We start from the raw sequence: 21,520 nt of genomic DNA, 5'->3' as shown, positions 1-21,520 counted from the left end.
TATGCATAATCCCAATCTATTGTAGGATAACTAATGATTTCCTCATGTTTACAATTCAAAATTTCTTTGCCTTTGTAGATACACAAGCAGGAATTACTTGACAGTATAAAATTGTGCAAATATGATACCTAATTTCAACAACATTCTTTTGACTATAGATTTCCCTGCACTGTTTTACATATGGACTTCTTCTAAGTAAACTTTCTACGTACATTTCTTTTGCTAAGACTAACGGGAGGAGAATCTGCAACGACAGAAGAGCCAGCTTGGCTAAAACGCAACTTCTTTGACCCACGTTGCCTTGGGTATGGGTGAATTTTAGCCAATTCTCGCACACGATGTACCACATTAAATGGTAAGGGACGCAGGGCAAACTCGTCATTTTGCTCAGCCTGTAATCACCACATGATCATTTACATTATTAACTGTCCCCATTCCCCAAACTGAATCTTGTCAGGGATAGCATATTAAAAAAAGCTACTTTGGTACACCAATTTAAGTTTCTCAGACATGCATTTGAAAACATCAATGAACAAAGTTTCAAAAAAGGAAAAAAGAAAGTTAACCTCTTTCTTGTTTTTCTGCACAGAACTGGCTCTCAAAAGGTTTCGCCACTTGTCCTGCAGAATTTACTTTTAGAAAACAAGTTTGGAAGAACGTAAAATTGAAGGAGTAAAGCTTTGTGAAGTACCCTGAGATCTATGGGAGTTCGGTAGCTTGAAGAAGAAAACAAAAACTTCTTAATATCAGTCCAACGACCAACTCCATATTCAGATATGCCTTCAACCAACTTCAAAACTTCAGGGAGAGTCCACATCTTCTGATGTTTTCTTCTATCTTTTCTTCTAGATTTTTTTGTCATTGAACATCCATCCTCAGATTCCGAGGGAAATGATTCATACTCATACTGAAGTTTCTAGAAAAGAAATACGTCTTGTTAAATGCATGAGAATAATTTATATCTGGCATACCATAGCCATGAATATTAGGCAGGTATATCAATCTGCAGTAATTGTCTCACAATTTTACAAATTGCCCACTAACAGAAGGGTGTCTTAAATTATGTTACAAAGACCTAGTTACAGTAACAGTTATGGACGTTAATAACAGCATAAATTAACAATACATGAATACCATGATTAGGAAAAAAAAAAGAATATAAATGTAGAGAACCATGATGACCATGTCGTAGGTTATAAATTATCAATGTACAAGAAATCAAGCACCACTCACTTAGAGCCAAGAAAAGAGAGAAGCATGACGAAGCACATTCATATGATTAGCACACATGTTGAATTAAACATCACGCTTCAATTCATTAAGAGTCAGAGGTCTACTTTCATAAATGATACAATTTGAGAGCATAAACAGGTCACATAATCATCAAATATTGATAGTCAAAATCAATAATAAGAATCCAAAACCGGAAGATGGTAAATGTATATCAAAACAGATCCTAAAGTAATACATTACATTCATAATGATACAATCATAACCAAAGAAAGAATCTTCTATCAACCTAAAGGTATGTTATATACTTATCTACTTAAGGAAATATACGCAAAGCGATAAAATGCCCCTAACAAAACAGTACCTCTTTCTTCTGACGTGCTTTCCGAACTTGCAACTCAGGAAGCATTACCTCACTATTTTCATTACTAGACTTCTCGCTTGGACTCTTTTTCAATGATTTAATTCTTATATGAAGTACATTACATGATGAGTCACTGGAATGTTTAGTTTTTGTACCAGCAGGTGGTACCTTTTCCTTTGAGCTCGCATTTGAAAATTCTTCAATATACCTCTGCGTAGGCTTTCGGAATCTTTTCTCTCTAAGTGCAGAAGGTTGGCCTTTTTCGATAGAACCCTTTTCCTTCTTACAAGTCAGTATAGAACCAGCTAAATGACGATAGTTATCCAACTCTTGCAGATGTTGCACATCAAGTGAAATGTTGTACCTGCAATTTCCTTTTGATGGTTGACTAGGATTGTTGCTGAATGCACCATGTGATTCATAGGTTACTGTCTCATCTAGAGAATCATTTTTGCATTCAGATTGTGCAGTAGGTACTTTTGTTGATTCTAATACCCCACCAACAATGCTACTTCTACTTAATCCTGAAGAATGACTTTCCGAACTTGAGTTTTGAAAGAGTGAACCTTCAAAAGGACCAGAACCTAGTACCTCCTCAATATTGTCAGCAAATTCAAAATCTGTAGATTCCAAATGAACAAAACAGAAAGAAGAGTTAAAAAAGGAAGCAGAAACTGATTTTTCTTCTTCCTTGCTATCCAAACACCATAGCAGAAGAATACATCTTAATATTTGTCAATTATCAACGACAGTTCAAGTTAGGCAAGCTGAAAACACATGAATAGTTTGATATTACATCTGTAAGAGATTCAATCAAGGAACTTTAAGGTTCGAAGCAAAGATAATACACGGGCTTACCTTGTGTTCACAATCAACTTTTTTTTATTGGAAGAATAGCAGCAAAGGATCAATTTTGAACCTTGACCATTTGGTCAAAGACTTCCATATAGGAGGAAAAAGATATGCACAGACAATATAAAACAGTTACAGTGTCATCCAATCACAAATTACCAGGTATGATTAGTTTGTTGGATTTTACAATAAATACCTTGAAAGTCATATCAACAATGATTTGTAATTGAATGACAGTGTAAAACTATTTTGCACAATTCATCATATAATGTCATGAACAAATTATTTCAAAAGAATAATTCTTAAGGGCAATACTAAAGAATTGTTTTATGTTACATCTCTAGGAACAGTTAATATTTTACCCAAAAAATATTCTTCACATGCACCAGGGAAACCGTCAGCTCCTTCAAGATCATTGATTTCGACATCATCTAGCAATCCATCAAGGACCTAAAAATATTAAAGTTAATTTTCATGTCAACAAAACAAGAACATAAACAATTTAGCAGTTAAGTAACTAACTAGTAATGTTATGCAATTTGAATTGACGTGTGCTATAAACCTGAGATGACAGACTCAAGTAAAAAATCATTAACAAGCACTGTGTAAAATATAAAAAATCTATGAAATCTAGCTTAAATATCACCCCAACAACAACAGAGAGATTGAAGACAAATACCTCCAGTTCCAAATCATCCTTTCCGTTCAAAGTTGTATGAGAATCCAAACTACCTGATGAATGTAAAACTCTACTACTATTAGATATATCTCCCCAATAAAAAGTTTAAAAGCAAAAGCTATTGTTATGCTCTGAATATAGGACACTGTCAATACAGCTTTGTCAACCATTAAATTTATCTAATTGAGCCAAGTGGACTAGGAGAAACCCGTTACAGAAAGCCAAAAAAAAATTCCAATCAATGATAATATCTCAAATATAAAAAGTTTGGTTTTCTTACAAAGCAACATCAATTCTAACAAACTTCTAAGCAGTCTCTGTAAAACAATATTCAAGTTCTTATACAGCTTGCTTTTCGTTTCATTCTCCATTCTTTCACCTCATCATTTTACTTCGTTTATTCCAGTTTTTCAAGAACAACATGCAAACCCAAAATAAGAGCTTCTTACCAGCGATCAGAGTACAATGTCATTTTGCATTTCAAGCAATAGAATCAGAAAGAACAGTTTCAATTCATTTAAGAATGACCACTCTTGATTTAAAACTAAATTCAAAATCCAGAGGAAAGATTTTCAGCAACATAGCATTTCTCCATACTCTACTCATTAAAATGAAATATACCATCCTGGAAAGCAAGATTGTTTCTAGGTTCTGCAAGCAAATGCTCAACTTCCATTACTTCATCTTGAAGAGCAGGTACATATGATTCATCCACCTGAACCTAGAGAAATTTAAAACAGAGATATCACGAGTGATACGTTTTATGCAAACCACTTTGCTACTTTGTTTATTTAAATAGTAAAGAGAATTATGAAACAATGAAGGAAATTCATGAATGCGTTCACAGAGAAATAGCCTTAAAATGCTTCTGTCAAAATATTAAGCTTGCAAGGACCATGTATATGGTAGACCAAGAACCTTCCAATCAAAAGTTAAGTTGACTTACGCTTACTAAAAAAATAAAATACAATTTATTCTTCAAGAAAACAAAAGTTGAAATATTTTAGGAAATGCACGACCAATAAGTAATAACAAGATAAAAATGATAATACATTTATCACCTTCGCCACTAAGTTTGAAAATGATAAAAATATTTATCACCTTGAAGCTTGTGATCCATTATTAATGCAAAACTTTGTCACATCTCAATCAACCATTTATTGTCAAATAATCAAAATATTTATGATTGGCACAATAACTAGCTATAAGGTTAAATTCTTTTGATGATATTGAGTTTAACACATCATATGGTAGTAAAAGAAAAAACTTTACACTCGTATTAATTTTCTCAGCTATTTTGGATGGAAAGATTGTGCTTCCTCATATCTATATTGTTGTTAGAATAATTCAATTTATCTTCTGAACCACTTAAAAGCTAAATTGTTATATTTTGTTTTACATCTTCCCTTTGTATCTCTTATGTAAGAACTGGTATATATGTATACACACATGAATCAGCCGAGAGATAATCATCTCTCAAGCATTCCTTTTCATATTTCCATTCTCAAATTGGTATCAGAACAGGTCAATCCCGCTTTGTTTTTCATTGTCCAATGAGAAGACTACCACTTGCCCACCTTCTATTGTTGTCAACCACCATCATTATCCATGACAAGCATCTAATTTGGTACACCTCGTTGAACAACAAAGAACACATTGTCCACTATCATTAACCAACGTCGTTCTCTCCAGGGAGCACTAAATTTGGTGCTTCTTGTCGCACAACAAAGAACCCAACAAGTTGTACATGTGCCACCTCTTTCTGTGTTAAACCCATGTGACATGCCACCTTCTAGTCACTAGAGCAACATCACATCTCTTTCATAAGTTTTGTTGGCCTTTCTTGTCCATGTTTCAACATTTGTTCCCACCCTTAAAAATAGAAATCTTCAAGCTTTTGTTGAATTATCTACCATGTGTCGACTCGTGGAAGGGAAGATTGTGCAATAGAAGAAGTGGTCACATACGTCTTCAATGTTCTCATGGTAAGAAAATAAGCCATACTCAATAGAACTGGTTATCTTTACATTCTTTTCCTAACAAGTTAATGTCTCCAAATCTAAGAAGGTTGAACCAGAATTTTCTAATGAAGATTATAAAAAATATCTGAGGTTAAAATCTAACAATGTAGCACAACCTTCCACACTACAAAGTCTAGTTCGTCAACAACTTGCATTTCTCAAACTGTGGAAAATCAAAGCCCATGGATACTAGATTCAGGTGCTTTTGATCATATTTCTAGTAGTACTTCCTTGCTCTCTTCCATTTCTTCTCCTATAGTTCCTCATTTTATTACTTTACCCAATGGGTCCAAAGTTGGTCAAGTCCCCCTTTCTCCCCCTTTAAACCTAAATTTTGTTCTTCTTGACCATACTTGCTCTAAAAACCTAATTTCTCTCAATCAATTGACCAACTTATTTAATTGTTCATTTGATACCATTTTTTTTTGTTGTACAGGAATGAGGTATGGGTGGACTAACTGGTAAAGGACATGAATCTAGAGGATTATCCTATCTTGGAACCAACCCTTCTATGTGTTGTTTTAAATCTCCATCTCCTAAAATTTTGTGTGATTGCTTGGGTCATCCACATTTATTAAAATTGAAGAAATGGTTCTTGAGATTAGCAAACTTCAGATCCTAGCGTGAGTCATGTCAACTAGGAAAACATGTTAAATATTCTTTTCCAAAGAAAAATTAAACAAATGCAACTTTGTTTTTTCACAATTCATTTTGGCATTTGAAATCTATGTCGCAACATATATTTTGGGTTCCAATATTTTGTTACATTTATAGAAGAATATTCTCGATGTACTTGGGTTTATTTAATGAAAGATCAATCTAGACTTTTATCTCTCTTTGTGTCTTTCCTTAATAAAATAAAAAATTAGTGACCAATTTATCAAAATTTTGAGGAGTGATTAATGTCAAAGAATACTTCTCTACTTGACTTTCTACTCTTATAGGTTTACATGGCATTTTCCATTGGTCTACATGTTACCCCTTAGCAAAATGGTATAGTAGAAGAAAAAAATAGACACCTAATTGAAACTACTTGTATCTTATTGTTTGGAGCTAATGTACCAGCTCATCAATAGATGATGATAATCTTACTATTTGCTTCCAATAATCAAGATCCTAACTGGTCCATAACTCTTCAAAAAGGTATTCTCTACCTCATCATATTTACAATTTTCTAAACTACCATCATTGGCAAATGTTGTCAAGATCGCGAGGTGACTCGGCCAGGGGATCGAAGCAAGGTGATGCGCGGCTCGGTGGATTGGCAGAGGTTGTTGATCCCGGATTGTGACTCGTGCACAACCATTTTTGGCCAAAAAACTGGAACTTGGTTGCTCCCGTTAAAACCTAGGCAGAGAGAATGAGTTTTTCAACAGCACCTTCGATGGTCTTCTGCGGTGGCACGCTTTGGAGAGGCTATGACAATGGCGGAAAATGAAGAAATTAGATGGGATGTTGTGTCGTGTGCAGCGCATGAAAGTGAAGGAGGTGTTGCCCATAAATAAAACCCTAATTTTATAAAACCTTATTCAAAACATTTTGGCCTTACTTGACAACATTTCATTGCCTCCATTTTTCTCCTTTGTCTCATATGTGTCCTCTATACTATTCCTAAAAATGTACATGAAGCACCTGGACAACGACAAGTTATGATTGTTGAAATTGATTGTCAATTTGTTTGTTCAAGATAGAACGTTGTCCAAGGAAATTTCCACTAAATTTGTCAAATCCAAAGACTAACCTACAGATATTTTGACTAAATCCTTCAGAGAACTTTAATTCAAGTTATATGTTTTAAGCTTGATACATACAATTTGTATACTCCAACTTGAGGGGGGAATGTGTGAATACTTTAATTTATCCTCATACCAACTCTAGAAAAGCTAAAAAGTTGCTTCTTCTTGTGACTATCTATTACCTGCAGTTCAAGGTGTAGTCTTTTTACATCTACCTTTTGTATCTCTAATGTAAGAACTCATGAATCAATCAAGATAATCATCTCCTCAGCCCTTCATATTTTCATCCTCAAGTGATGTAAAAGGTGAAGCACATCATGAATGTCTCATTATATTAAACAAAAGAAGATTGTCAAGGACTAATCTTCTACTATTTATTTTCTTAAACAAGGCAAGCATAGCATGTTCATACAAACACTCAGTATTGTAGAGGAATGTTTATATTAAAATGATTATTTACTTCCAAATTCATGCTCTATTCAAACAACATGTGTAGCATTTTAAAACCTGAATTTTTTAGTGTAGTGGAAGCCGTTTGTCATAAAAAGTCTCTACATATTAATATACTAGACATTTCTCGACAATGTCTTATGGGACACATTTTCCAGCATTAAGTTCTAACAAATGAAATGAAATTCTCATACAGCACAGCAATTATCATAATATCTTGCCTAAACCAACATATTATGCTATAAAAAAATAATTAAATAATTCACATTAAACACACTGAAAGTTGGAATACTATGTAATTGAAAACTAGGAGTGAAGTGTCAAAGTATTTCCAACCATGAAATATAATTAGAACAATTACAATCATTATCTGAAGTATTTAATTAGGTGCAACAAATATGAGATAATCAAATACACTAAATAGATACTTTCTTAGATGCTGCAAAATGCAGAAAAAAGCAAATTGACAAATAACATGATAGATTAAACTCAAAATATTTGTGATTAAAACATGATCAAAATCCTTACTCTTTGGCATTTCATATTGGAACACTTCCGCAAATATTCTTCACGATCCATCTCATATTCTGTTGAATAGCATCCTACAATTTCAGCATACATAAGATTTATGTATATAAATATATTTACAGACACATTCTTATGAAGAAAAAAACAAAAGCATACATAATATAACATTTATATGTGTGTGACTTGTGTAAGAAGCAGTGCAGTACTTGGAGAAGTGACCATCAAAAAAGCTAGCAAAGAACCAAACATTTAAATATTTCACCAAACAATCCATACTACTCGATGTAAGACTTAAGCACCTCATGATGCACCATGTCTCTATCAGTGTACATTGTCACAAATGCAAGATCTTCGCTTGTAAAATATATATGCATGTATTGAAAAGACAAAATTCAGGTACAGTAGCATAGTTGCTTTTAGCATTGTTCTGCAATCAAAATTGAAGTTTTACCTCAGTAAATTGCAAAATAAAGGTCAGTACATGTTACCATGATAAAACTAGTTTTAATTGGAAAAATAACATTAAAAGCACCAATGTTTTTCCCTTGCTGAAATTGTAAGACTACAACATGGAAAGAACCACTATGTCAACAGCGCAAAAAATAAAAAGAAAATTGAAAAATTATGTTCATCAATCCAATATGAGTGTCTGAATGCATGTCTAGGTTCAAAGCAAGAAATCATTTGTTTCTTGGGCACAATAATTTGTTTATGCTAATTTCATATACAATGCATTCAAGCAGAAAAATATAATCCACAACCAATATTGTGACCAAAATTACGACGGTCATTGCTGCTCATACTAAATTACATCAATACCAGTGAACACTTATATTTATTAAAATATAGACAAAACAAACATCCCTAAAGGTCATCAGACGAGGTAACAATTTGAAAAGCAATCCTAACACAGATAGTTAATAATTACGAAGACAATCCATATCGCCGTGAAGCTGTCAATTAACAGCATTATGTAGAGCACAGATTAAAACAAATAAACAATTTAAGTCTTTTACAATCAAATAAATAAATAGCGAGAAGATTACAGTTCCGATTAAAAGCTAAAAAAAGTAACTAAAAGATATGTATATAAAACCACAATCCAAATATTTTCGCCCATAGTTTTCTGCTTCATATTTTATCCGTAAAATCGAGCAACTTAGGACAAAGCAAGCGAAGTCATCGAGAAAATAGAAGCGAAGAAATGAAGTATGCGAACTGAAAACCACAACCTCGCTCATTCATCGGCCAAAGCAATCCCGAACTAGTCTATCCCCAAACTTGGCAATTTCAGAGAGTGAAAACAGAATTAAATTAAAATAAGAAGAATTAAAAACGAACACAGAAAAAAGACTAAGATCTAATCTACAGAAGAAAGCAGAGAGAAGAGTAGAGAGACCTAGGTCGAAGATCGAACCTCGAAGTGTTGAATTGAAGAGAGAGAGAGAGAGAGAGAGAGAGAGAGTAAGAGAGTGAGAGAAAAATTCGAGCGAATGTTCGAAACCGAAAAAGGCTAAAACCGCCAAAAAGCGACACGAAACGGAGGGATGGGAGGTGCGCTGTTTTTATTCGACGGCATCCCAAAGTTTTTTTTTTCTTAATTTTTTATTTTATTTTTTCCGAAGCGGGTTGTCATCCAAATTGTGCGTTTCGAGTTTGCTGAGATCGGACACGTGTCCCACATTCACTGGTTCTGTTTGTGGTCGCTTTCTTACTCCTGACGCTGTCACATCTTAACGCTGTCAGAAAACCCGTTACTCTCCCACTTGCTTTTGCCCTATCATAGCGACGCACACGACGTCGTTTTGGTTCCGTCCATCTATCACTTAAAAGCTACTACTCAACTCACTCATCTGTCCCTCGCGTGTTTTCTTGAGTCAATCTGTATTAGCTGTACATGTTTTTTAAATTTAAATTTTTTATTTTAGTTATCGGTTTTTCTAGCACATGTTAGATAATTACGTTATTTTAGTAAAACCAAGTTTGTATTAAATATTTTATCTTATCTTTTAAATTTGTAGGTTTCTAAAATAATTTTAAAAGATTTAATATTCATTTACTCATATGTAATTATGTCATCTAATTACAAATTATTTTTTATTTGATTTTTAAATTATTATCACACAAATTAACAAATTTGTTATAAAGAATATATTTTCTTAAATACTAGTATAAATACATGAGTATGTATATGTGTGTTGATAATAAAAACTAAAAAATTAATTCCTATATTAATTATTAAAATAAAAAAATCTTAAAATTTATATTAAAATTTAAAAAAAAAAATCTCTATAAAAAACAGTTATAAAATAAATCAATTTTCTTAATTTTTATAACTCTAGGTAGTTTTTTATATATACAAAAATTAATGAAATAAAGTTGATTGGGAAGAAAGAAATAAAAAATAATAAGGAAAAGGGTAGTTACAAAACATAAAGGATAATATTGTGAAAGATTATTTACACAAAAAGAGTAGGTAAAAATAGAATCTAGTATAGATTGTATTATTTTTCAATAGTATATAAGGAACAATGTTATTTAAAATAAATCTCAAATAAAAAAATATATGAGTAAGCATTAGCAATCAAATACCTATGAAAAAGTTGGGTTAAGTGAAAAAAGTAATAAAGAAATTGAGATATTTGTAGTCTGAGAATTGTGACTATGAAATGAACAACTTAATTAAAAAATATCCAACTAGTTAAGGGGTATTTATGCATGGGAAATAACTGTACAAAGTTTTAAACGGGTCAGTTGTGTAGCTGAGATGTATTTTGTATTATACCAATTTTCAAGCACTGGTAAGTAACCAACCCATTTGGATAAGTTGCTTTGTAGTGCCTTTAAGATAACTTTCCAATGTCTTATTCAATGCTTTAATATGGTAGTTGAGGGTGTTAAGTTGTGGATTTAAGTTGTGAACGAAAATTGTATTGAGTTTAATGATCAAGCTGAACAAAGGATGATATTTGAGAAAATTATAATTGTAATGATAATTTTGAATTTGTTTGGAAATTGTATTTGTTAAAGTGATTTCAGTAAAATTTATGAAAATGAATTTGGTTCTATTACATGCATTTGATTTTATGATTTTTTTTTGTTTGAGTTAGAGAAGAAGCTTAATCTTTTCTTTTAGCCATATTTTTTCTTAAAAGAAGGATTTTTTATAGAAAATAAAGCTAAATCTCAATTTTTGTTCCAATTAGATATATTTGCTAAAACGATTATAAGAAAATTATTAAATAAAAATGACTAATTATTAAATTAATTTAAGTTTACTTATTAACCTATGTTTTAATTTAAATACAATATTAATATTTAATGATATATCATTTGTTAAATTTTCTTTGACGTATAGACATGAATGGTCTATGAGTTTTTGTATATATTGTGTTTAATGAGATTAATTACTTGTGAATTGCTAATCAAAATCTTTTCTTTTATTTTTATTTTTATTTTTATTTTTATTTTTCTTTTGTTGAATTTTTTTTAATAGTTTCTCTTATTTGTGCAGTGATTTGTTAAGATTGTACTAGATTCATAAACAGATATAGGTGCACAATCAATATATAAAAAAGATATTTAAGTTTTATTTAAAATTATATTTTAATAATATATATATTTTGTTATGTTTTGTTCATGTTAGGGAGATGGGATCTAGAAAACTATTGAATGCTTCGTATTCTTCCTTCCTTCAGGCAGGTTGTTAAGGCTTCACTGTGATCCTTCTGGTCTTCGCGCTACTCCTTCGACTCTCAGTCTTGGGTGAATGCCAAATGGGGGAGGTACTTGCAGAAGGCATTCTGACGCTTAAGTCAGTAAAAAGGGTATTCGGCACCCAGGTGTGTACAGTAATAATGACGTTACCTTTCTTCTTGGAATGTGCACTATTTATATTATTTTAATGGGCTTACCTTATTGGGCTTAATTAGTGGAATATGGATCACACTTATGGCTGCATTACCTAATTCTTAATGGTAGTTTAGCATCGCTGACCTTGGTTTGAGCGTTAATGGTTAAGTGTGTCAATCGGTCAGGCTGTCTCTGGGGATCTCGGTTAGCTCGGTCAGGGAGACCGAGTCTCGGTCATCTCAGTCTCGTTCCATACAAGTACACTTGCCCCCTAGGCTCGAGGATGGATGTATCCACTGAGTCTTTGATGGTGGGTGCCGGTCAGTTCCCCTGGGTATGTGACTGTTGGACTTCTTGAGGTGTGATGTGACCTCAGGCGGCGTGACGTGACCTGCATTAATGAGGGGTTTTTCAAGCGCGAGGCATTGTGGACCGTTGGATCTGGGAGATCTAACGGTTGAGATCATTTTGACGTTTCGTATTCTGAGGTTCTTGGGCCCTATAGATAGTGGTTCCAACAGTGCCGAGACACTATGTTTTTTCTTTGTGAGTGCTCTAATAACTGAGTGTTCTCTCACCCCCCTTATTCTGATAATCGAATGCTCTATCGCCCTCCTGATTTGTCTTAGTCTTCGACTTTGTTTAAGGTTAGTTATGTCAACCTTGTCTCGACCCACGTCCTCTTATGATCCTCCTTCTCCTCCTCTCGTTCGTCTTCTTCGTCCTCATCTTCTACTTATGGGTCCTCCACAACCGACTCCTTGTCGGTCGGGGCGGCCGAGGTGCCACTCCAGGTGGAGGTTGTCAGGGGGATGATTCAGGCAATGTTGTTGACTGGTCAGACTTGTTAGAAAAGATGGCTTTAAACTAGAGGGGGGTGAATTGTTTAAAAGAGTTTTCGCAAACTTTTCAAAGCTAGAATGAATTTATCTTAGAAACCAATTGATTCAGCAATTCAGTTAGCCAAAACAGCAAGCAAAAGTTGTAGTACCAGAAAAACAATCGGTTGTTTATGCCAGCAAACAACAAATAAACTGAATTTAAAGAGTTAGAGATAGAAAGATTGTACACAGTTGTTTATACTGGTTCACTCCAAACCAGAGCTACATCCAGTCTTCTTAGAAACCCTGAGGATATTCACTAAGCAACCACCACTTGATCACTTACACAACAACCAAGAGAATGACCTTGAACACCTCAAGAAACACACTCTCCTTGGCCAACACTAAGATTGCTGATCTTGAACACCTCAAGAACACACAGCCAATCTCAGCAAAACACAGAAACGAATTGTTCAACAGATTACAAAGATTACACTTGTTACAGATGAATATCTGAAATCAATACAAGTAGAATCCTATTCCAGCACCTTGATCAATCACAAACTCTTAAGCAATCTCAGCACTTTGAAAAACTCTTTAGAAAAACTTTGTCAAAAGATTCTCTTTTTCTCAAATCTGTTTTTCTGAATTTATACAAAGATATAGTTTGTTATCAAATCTCAACAAACTCTTAAATTGCTTTAAAAGATTGGTCAAAGCATTTAATGACTGGAGCGTATTCAGTTAAATCATTTAAAGCTCAATCAAACACAAAACAGTTTTTCTGTTATGGTTCCAAAACAAACAATCGGTTGTTTCCTCGAATCAATCGGTTGTTTTGGTACTTAACAGTTTCAACCTTTCAAAAACAGTTTTCAATCTTTCTCAAAACACCTAAGTATAAACAATCGGTTGTTTCGACAAAACAATCGGTTGTTTCAACTTAGTTTGAAAAACATTTTACTTTCATAAAGATTGAGATGCTAATTGCTTGAGATTTAATACAAGGGTGGATTACAACATATAAACTACCCCAGAACAAAGCTTAAACCAGTACAGCAACATCAAGCAAAGCAGAGGCTTCAACATCCTTCAAAGGATTTGGATTCTTCAAAACATTGAACATCACAAGGTTCAACAAGACTCTCCCCCACTAGGTGTTCCTATGGTGGACCTTAGCTGGGTGGACTCTAAGGTAGTTGCGATTTCGTCCTCCTATAAGACCGAGACTCTTATATCCAAATTTTTGGATAAATGCTCAGTTTTAAAGGCGGGCGGGCATTCTAGTTTCTTTAGCGTTGTGCCCTACTCATCCACCGAGAGTGTCTGTTTGGGGAGATCAATTATCAGTCCCCCTTCTTTTACATGTATACCTATCTCTTTTCAAACTTGCATGTTTCTCTTCCCTTTGACAAATTCATAATGGGCGTCCTTCGAGCGCTCAACGTGGTTCCCACCCAAACACCTAGGCGTCCATTCAAGCCTTTTGCCTGTTGTGCGACGTCCTAGGCCTTCACCATTCTCCCTCTTCTTGTCTCTCCTATTACACCTCTCACCCGACCAATCCTGTCTCTTGGCACTCCCTAATCGGTCGGTCAGAGAGTGTTCTTTTCAACTCCTTCGTTGTCTTTTACAAGAGATTCAAAGAGAGGTTTTGATGGAGATCAAGCCCAAGAGGACATGGAGGCCAATCAACAAGATCAAGAGGAGGTGGAGGCACAAATAGAAGACGCCCATGGAGGTCAAAGTCCACCTCAAAGGATTACAAGAATCATGTTCAAAGCTTTGGGAGCTAGAGGACATTTATTTTCTCTTTTTGTAATTTCTTTAGTTGAAGGTGCTTAGAGGGAAACATTAGAAACCTCTTTTGTTTTAGCATCTTTTAGTCTTTAGTTAGGAGTCTTAGGGGGTGTGTGTTAGTAGATAGGTGTAGGAGTAGAAAAGGAGGTGCCAAAGTGAAGGAAGAGGTCACACCTTCCTCATGCTTTGTTTTAGGCGCAAATTCTAGAAGCTTTTTGGGAGGGAGTTTTTGAATTTGTGTAGCTTATATTTCAGCACCTTAGGCTATAAATAGAGGTGCTCTCTTTGTATTTTTCAGATTGGAATTAATCTAAGAAAACTCTACTCAAATTTTGAGTGAACTTTGGAGAGCTTTTGGAGCCTTCTTCTCTAGTCTTATCTTGATGGATCATTGGAGTCCTCAAGTGGCGGCATCACTCTCATCTAGGAGCATTCCACACTTCTAGTGGCGAGATCATCCAACATTCTTCCATCTTCATGAGCACTCTCTTCTCCTTCCTTCCTTCTCTTTCAATTGTTCATGTTGTCTTGTGTTCTTGAGTTGTTTGGTTCGACTTTTCTATTTTTTTCCAGCACCTATGTTCTGTTCTTGTCTTTTAATTACACTTTTGTTCGGTTCATATGTTTGCTAATTCAATTCTGTTCGGTCCTTTCAATTTTACCTCTCTTTGTTGATTCAATTTGACAATATGTGAAGCATCCAAATGAGTTTGGGATTTGGTACTAGTTTTTGGTGAGTTCTTGTCTTAGAACAATGATCAAACTCTAAGAAAAGTGCCTCTATAATGTCCAGCTCAAGGTGATTCCTAAGAATGTCAAGAATCATTCTCTATATGGCTAGTGGAATCACATCATGTGGTATCATGAGTCTTAGGTTCATTCTTGTTTAATTGTTGAGTTGTGTGCACTTTATTTCAAGAGCTCTTTTAATTTCTTGCAATTTAAGTTTCTGTTTTAGAATTTTACTTGAGTATTCTTGTTGTTTTTTCTTTTACACCAAGTGCTTGTGAAAATGTTTATAGCACTCATTCTTCTTATGAGTATGGTTGGCCAGAGGTGACGACCTATTTTTTTGACGGGTTTAGGATTTAGGGTTCACGGTTCCCTCTCTACTGGACTAGCCAGCCTCGTGACTTTAAGGAGTGGTCGAGGCCGATGAGGGTGCGGACGAGCTAGAGATTCTCTCTCTCTTTTATGCACTCCCGAGGAAGCTTCCCACCAGGAGGATGATCAGTGCATATGCCGAATCGGCACGATGGGCGGTCGTTAAGGGTATGCGTCTTTATTTCTGCTATCGAACGGTCTTGTTTTTCGTCTACTAACACTTTCTCTTTTTTTGCAGAAATTATGGTCCAATAATAACCTGCTGGTGCCGATGTCTTGGACGCCTACTGAAAACGGGCGGCCGAGAGAAAAATGTGTCGCAACATCGATGCCTTGGACACAACAAAGGGCTCGGGTGCCCGCGCTGACAAGGGCTCGGCCGACCCTTCCCACAAGTCCAAAAAGAGACCAAGGGATGGTGGTAATATTGCTACCATTACCCGCTCCCTACCGACGCCTCCTCCTCGTCGGGACATGGTTGAGGTGGACTCGCCCTCACCCAAGCGGGCGGCAAAGGTGGTTGAGCCGTCCGAGACCGAACATGTGATGGAGGTCTCAATGTCGCCCCTGGCCCTTCTAGGGGTGACATGCAGTTTACTTGGGGGGTGCGCCTGACACTTCCCAAAACCACCCGAGAGGTTATCTGAGGCGTTCCGTCCTCAGACTTGTTGAGGGGAGGCCTGAAGATGTTATGTCGTTCGGTAGTCATGGTCCAGCTGGGGGTTCAAGAAAGAGAGCGTCATGCCTTGGAGATATCTCGGCTGGATCATGACTATTGAGCGTCTAGCAATCTGAAATAGTCTTTGGCTATCAACTCCGACCTCTTGAAGAGGTTGGACTCGGAGGTGGCCGAGAAGGAGAAAGCTCAGCAAGAGGCTGCTGAGGCCGAGCATCGCTTGGCAGAGGTGAAGGCCGAGGTGGCGAGGGTGTTAGCTGAAAACACCTAGTTGAAGATGGTCGAGGAGAGGGATGAGAAACTCTCATCTCGGCGACCGAGTTGGCCACCTTCCAAGCTGCTAAGGACGAGGCCGAGGCGGAGCTCGACCGCAACTTCGACCAGATCGAGGAGTTGCTGAAGCAAAGCTTCCTCCGTGTTGTCTGCCAGACCCATGTACTTTATGGGGGGCACCAACTTCTGGTGCCTTCGATCTCGACCACGAAGTGTACCAGGGTCGGATCATGCCAATTGTTGAGATGAAGGCCTTGGCGAGTCAGCAGGCTGGGCCGACCGAGGGCAAGGAAGATAAAGATCATGAAGGCCTCAGCTATTGAAAGGCATTTAATTTCTGACACACTAGGGTGCCTTAGCCATATCTGTATGACTGATCGTTGGTAGCTTTTCTTCTTTGTGAACGACAACCTAGATAAGGCATCGACCCTTTTGTTTTCGTCCCTCGGTATATGCTCTAAGGGTGCTTTGTTGAACCGGGAAATGTTGTTTCGGGCAGCATGGTAGTAGCGCTGTAGTAGAGGTTCCTTCACCTCAAACTCTCCCTTGACTTGGCTGACCATAACTTGGGAGTCGCTTTTGCACACGACCTCGCATGCTCTCATGTCGTAGGCTAGGTTTAGCCTAACGAGCAAGGCCTCGTACTTGGCCTGTTTGTTGGTCGCCTTGAATCCAAACTGGAGTGCTTTCTCTAGGAGGCGATTGCTCAGTCCTTCTAGGATGACTCTTGCTCCACAAGTTGTCTTGTTGGATAAGCCATCCACGTAAAGTTTCCACCTGACTGATAAGGTGGATAGTGGTGTGAGCTCGGCCGAGAAGTCGGCTAGGCACTGGGACTTGATAGCCCCCCTTGGTTGATACCGAATGTTGAATTCGGATAGCTCGACCGACCATCCTATCATCCTCCCTGCAAGGTCGGGTTTAGACAAAATTTTAAAGATGGGGTAGTCGATCCTTACAATGATTGAATGATTTTGGAAGTACGGACGCATCCGTCTTGCTATGAGGACTAGGGCGAGCGCCACCTTTTCGATCATTTGATACCTCGTCTCGGCCGCGTGGAGCGTCCAACTGACAAAGTATATGGGTCGTTCTTCGTTCTCGACCTCTTGCACCAGTGCAACACTGATTGCCTCCTCCGAGACCGCCAAGTATACCAGGATGGGTTGGTCGGGTCTCAACTTCTGTATGACCGATGGAAATGTTAGGAAATCTTTCAATTGCTTGAAGATTTCCTCGCATCTGTCATCTCAGCTAAACTTAGTGTCCTTCCAGAGTAGTTGTACCATCGGTCTCGTCCGCTCGGCCAGTCGAGGGACAAATCTTGAGAGGGCTGTCAGGTGTCCCAGGAGTTGTTAGACCTCCTTAATGTTCTTTGGACTTCTCATGTCGACTATGGCTTGCCATTTGTCGGGGTTGGTCTCTATTCCTCTATGAGTGAGCATAAAGCCTAGAAATTTCCCTCCCACAACCCCGAATGTGCATTTTTCAGGGTTGAGCTTCATATTAGCCCCCCTAAGGGCCTTGAACACCTCCTCAAGGTCCTTCACGTGCTGATCGAAAGAGTCGGACTTTACCACTATGTCGTTCACATATACCTCTACACACCAGCCGATCAGCCCTTGAAAGATTTTGTCCATGAGGCGCTGGTAGGTTGCCCCTGCGTTCTTGAGACCGAACGACATGACCTCATAGTAGTAATTGACATCGGGCGTCATGAAGGTCGTCTTCTTTTTGTCCTTGGGGTGTATACTTATCTGATTGTAGCCAGAATAAGCGTCCAGAAAGCTTAGAATTTTATTGCCGACCGCCCCATCCATCAGGCGGTGGATATTCGGTAAGGGGTAGGAGTCTTTCGGGCAGACGCTGTTGAGGTTTCTATAGTCAACACAGATCCTCCAGTTACCGTTCCGCTTAGTGACCGTGACAACATTGGTCAGCCAAGTCGTGTACCGAGCCTCGCGTATGAACTCGACCAACAGAAGCTTCTCGACTTTTGCTTTTGCTGCTAGGCGTTTCTCATTGCCGTAATCCCTATTTTTCTGGGAGATCGGTTGTGCTTCCTTAAACATTGACAACTTATGGGTGATGATGTCTGGGCTTACACCCGACATGTCGGATGGTGTCCACGCAAACAGATCTACATTCTTTTTAAGCGTGACATGCATTATCTTGGCCTCAACTGCTGCCAAGGATGTTCCCACAGCGGTACTGCGCTCTTCATCCAGAAGTGGTACCCGCCTCAGCTCTTCTTTGCCCTCCAACCTCTCCTCGGTCGCCCGTGGATCCAAGTCCACAACGCAACAGTTGACTCCACTGACATCGGTCAGGCCTTCTAGGATGAACGGTCCTTTTGAGAGGATTTTCTTTTAAAAGAGATGTTGTTCCTCAAAGGTTCCACTCGAAGGCTTTCGGCATAGCATTCTCATGCCTCCTTCTGTTCCACATGAACTGTGAGGATATCTCTCGTTGGCGATGGAAACTTCATTACTAGGTGAGGAGTCGATACGATCGCCATCAACCGGTTGATGGACGATCACTCAAGGAGGATGTTATAGGATGTATTGGCGTCGATTACCAAATACCGGATTCTTATCGTCTTGTTGTTTTTCCCTTGACCGAAGGTGGTGTATAGCTCAATGTAGCCCTTGGTACCCACCCTCTCACCCGAGAAACCGACTACATGTCGTTGTAAGGTAGCATCTCGGCCTCGGGTATCCTCATAGCTTTAACCATTTTTCAGTAGAGGATGTCTACTGAACTCCCTTGGTCCACAAAGGTCTTCCTGATGGTGAATCGGTCTATATCGACTGATATCACCATGGGATCATCTTGCCGGTAGTCCACACCTTTGAAGTCGTCATTGTGAAGGTGATGGTGACATCCTCGGTCGGAATGCTACCGCGTTCACCTGGTGTACTGCCCACAGGTGTTTCTTTCGGCCGTTGTTTGTACTCCCTCCTCCGGCGAAGTCATCGGCTATGGTGTTGAAAATCTCTCGGTTTCCTCTTCTTTCGGCCTCTCGGAGAGGGTCATCCCTGCGAGGAGGGTCATCTCTCTAAGACCAACGGTCTCGGTCATCTCGGGCTCGTGGGGGTGATCTTCTTCTCTTAGAGGGCTCCTCTCTACGAGGTGAGCGTCCTGCATCTCTACCATTCTTGATGAATCGGTGTTGGTGTCCAGCCTAAATGAGTTTCTTAATCTTGTCTTTCAAAGCCTAACATTCCTCAGTAGAGTGCCTGTTATTTTGATGGTACCGACACTATTTTCTTCGGTCGGCGTTGTTTGCACTTGCTATCTTCCTGGGAGGAGGGATCAACTCGGCGTTGAGTGCCTTGTCCAGGATTCTTCCCCTCGCGGTCATCAGGGGGGTGTATCTCGAGAACTGGCTTCCTCGGTCCCTATTATATCTGCGTTGTCACCCCGCTGACCTGATCGAACTTGGCGATCCTTCTCTTGTTTGCTCTTCTCTCCACTGGCCTCGACACAGGTCTGGTTGCGGAACTCCCTGAGCTCTTTTAGATGCATATACTTAGTAGTTCTCTTCCTCAGCTCGTCCAGGCTGGCAGCTGGCTGCATGCACAAATTATCAGCAAAAGGCCTTGGGCGCAGGGCTGTCAGCATATGATGCATGGAAACGTCCAGGCTAAGGTTCAAGATGCTCATTGCCACTTTGTTGAACCTATCAACAAAGGTTTTCAATGACTCTCCCTTCTCCTGGCGGATGTCCACTAGAGCGATAGAGGTCAGGTGATGCGGCTTGCTGGTGGCAAACTGAGTCTCGAACTTCACCACGAGTGTGGCAAATCTAATGGAATTGGGTAGGAGCTTGGTAAACCAGCTAAGGCTGCTCCCTTGAGCGATGTAGGAAACACTCGGCACAACACTACATTGTCTGAGGTGTAGAGACTCATATGAGTGGTGTAGGCATCCATGTGCTCGTCCGAGTCAGTAGACCCGTCATATCGGTCTTGGTTGAAACCCTTCCACTTGTCCGGTAGTGGAACTTCAACGATAGTATTGGTGAAAGGATGTCGGCGGGCCGAGTCCATGGTGACAGTCGTCTTGGTCGACTTGTTATGGAAGGTTTCGCCATCCATCTCGTGGGTGGGAATTTTGTCCCTTGTGTCCTCCGCCGGTCCCGGGTTGGGAGGAGAGGTGAATGACCTGCCGACAACATTGGTCGGTCCAGTGGACGGTCCTCCCTCCATCAACTTATTTTTCATTTCTTCGTTCTCCCTCCGGAGAGATTGCATCTCTTGTTCGTTCTTCTGGACAACTTCTTATGTCCTCCTTTTCATCTCGACCATCTATCTCTGCAGAGAAGCAGTAGCATTGCCTGGTCGACTTCAGTCATCCTTTCCATGCTTCTGGTTGAGACCATCTACTTTCCTCTCTTCACCTAGTTTCTCTTGGCCCCACGTTGAGCGCCAATTGTTCCTGCTAGGGAGATGAAACCTAAAGAACTATTGAAGGCTCCGTCTTCTTCTTTCCTTTGAGCAGGTTGCTAAGGCTTCATTGTGATCCTTCTAGTCTTCGCGCTACTCCTTCGGCTCTTAGTCTCGGGTGGATGCCAAATGGGGGAGGTACCAAGAGAAGGCACTCCGACGCTCAAGTCAGTAAAGAGGGTATTTGGCACTCGGGTGTGTACAATAATAATGACGTATCTTTCTTCTTGGAATGTGCACTATTTATATTATTTTAATGAACTTACCTTATTGGGCCCGATTAGTGGAATGAATCACACTTATGATTGCATTACCTAATTTTTAATGATAGTTTAGCTTCACTGACCTTGATTTGAGCATTAATGGTTAAGTGTGTCAGTCGACCAAATCATCAGTTTCGATCAGCTCGGTCAGGGAGACCGAGTCTCGGTCATCTCGGTCTTGTCGCATACCAATACATGTTTAAAGTTGCGTTTTAAAATACTAAAATCTTTTATACATGTCCTTGTTGAATTTATAGGAAAGTAGATACTTTTTGTGATGTTACCACTATAATCATTATAAAATAATTCATTAATGAAAGTATATATATATATATATATATAAAATTTTTTGTTCAATAAAATTAAAATTTTAATATTATATATAAATATTCATATTTAAATATTAATACTAGGTAATATTAT

The 21,520-nt window shown here is 38.3% G+C and overlaps 1 protein-coding gene across 11 annotated transcripts; it reads right to left on the bottom strand.

The window, feature by feature from the left end:
* Window positions 1-9,476, bottom strand: TRFL8 (TRF-like 8). 11 transcript variants are annotated; one of them, XM_068635558.2, is made up of 10 exons: window positions 9,278-9,476; window positions 8,160-8,287; window positions 7,861-7,934; window positions 3,747-3,846; window positions 3,126-3,178; window positions 2,809-2,896; window positions 1,595-2,214; window positions 692-916; window positions 567-620; window positions 1-392 (listed from the first exon to the last, which is right to left on the bottom strand). In XM_068635558.2, exons 3-10 carry the CDS (start codon window positions 7,909-7,911, stop codon window positions 192-194), a joined length of 1,392 nt encoding a protein of 463 aa, XP_068491659.1. In that variant the 5' UTR covers window positions 7,912-7,934; window positions 8,160-8,287; window positions 9,278-9,476; the 3' UTR covers window positions 1-191. The 11 variants fall into 11 exon arrangements, with proteins under 11 accessions (XP_068491659.1, XP_090160696.1, XP_068491664.1 ...); XM_090304570.1 differs by having other exon boundaries at window positions 9,093-9,459; XM_068635563.2 differs by having other exon boundaries at window positions 692-907; window positions 9,278-9,459.
* Window positions 9,477-21,520: the final 12,044 nt, after the last annotated feature.

This window comes from Phaseolus vulgaris, chromosome 7 (assembly GCF_051622355.1).
Source record: "Phaseolus vulgaris cultivar YP4 chromosome 7, ASM5162235v1, whole genome shotgun sequence".
In the NCBI taxonomy this organism is placed as follows: domain Eukaryota; kingdom Viridiplantae; phylum Streptophyta; class Magnoliopsida; order Fabales; family Fabaceae; genus Phaseolus; species Phaseolus vulgaris.
Note: the sequence above shows the minus strand (reverse complement) of the source record. Positions and strands in the feature narration are given on the sequence as shown.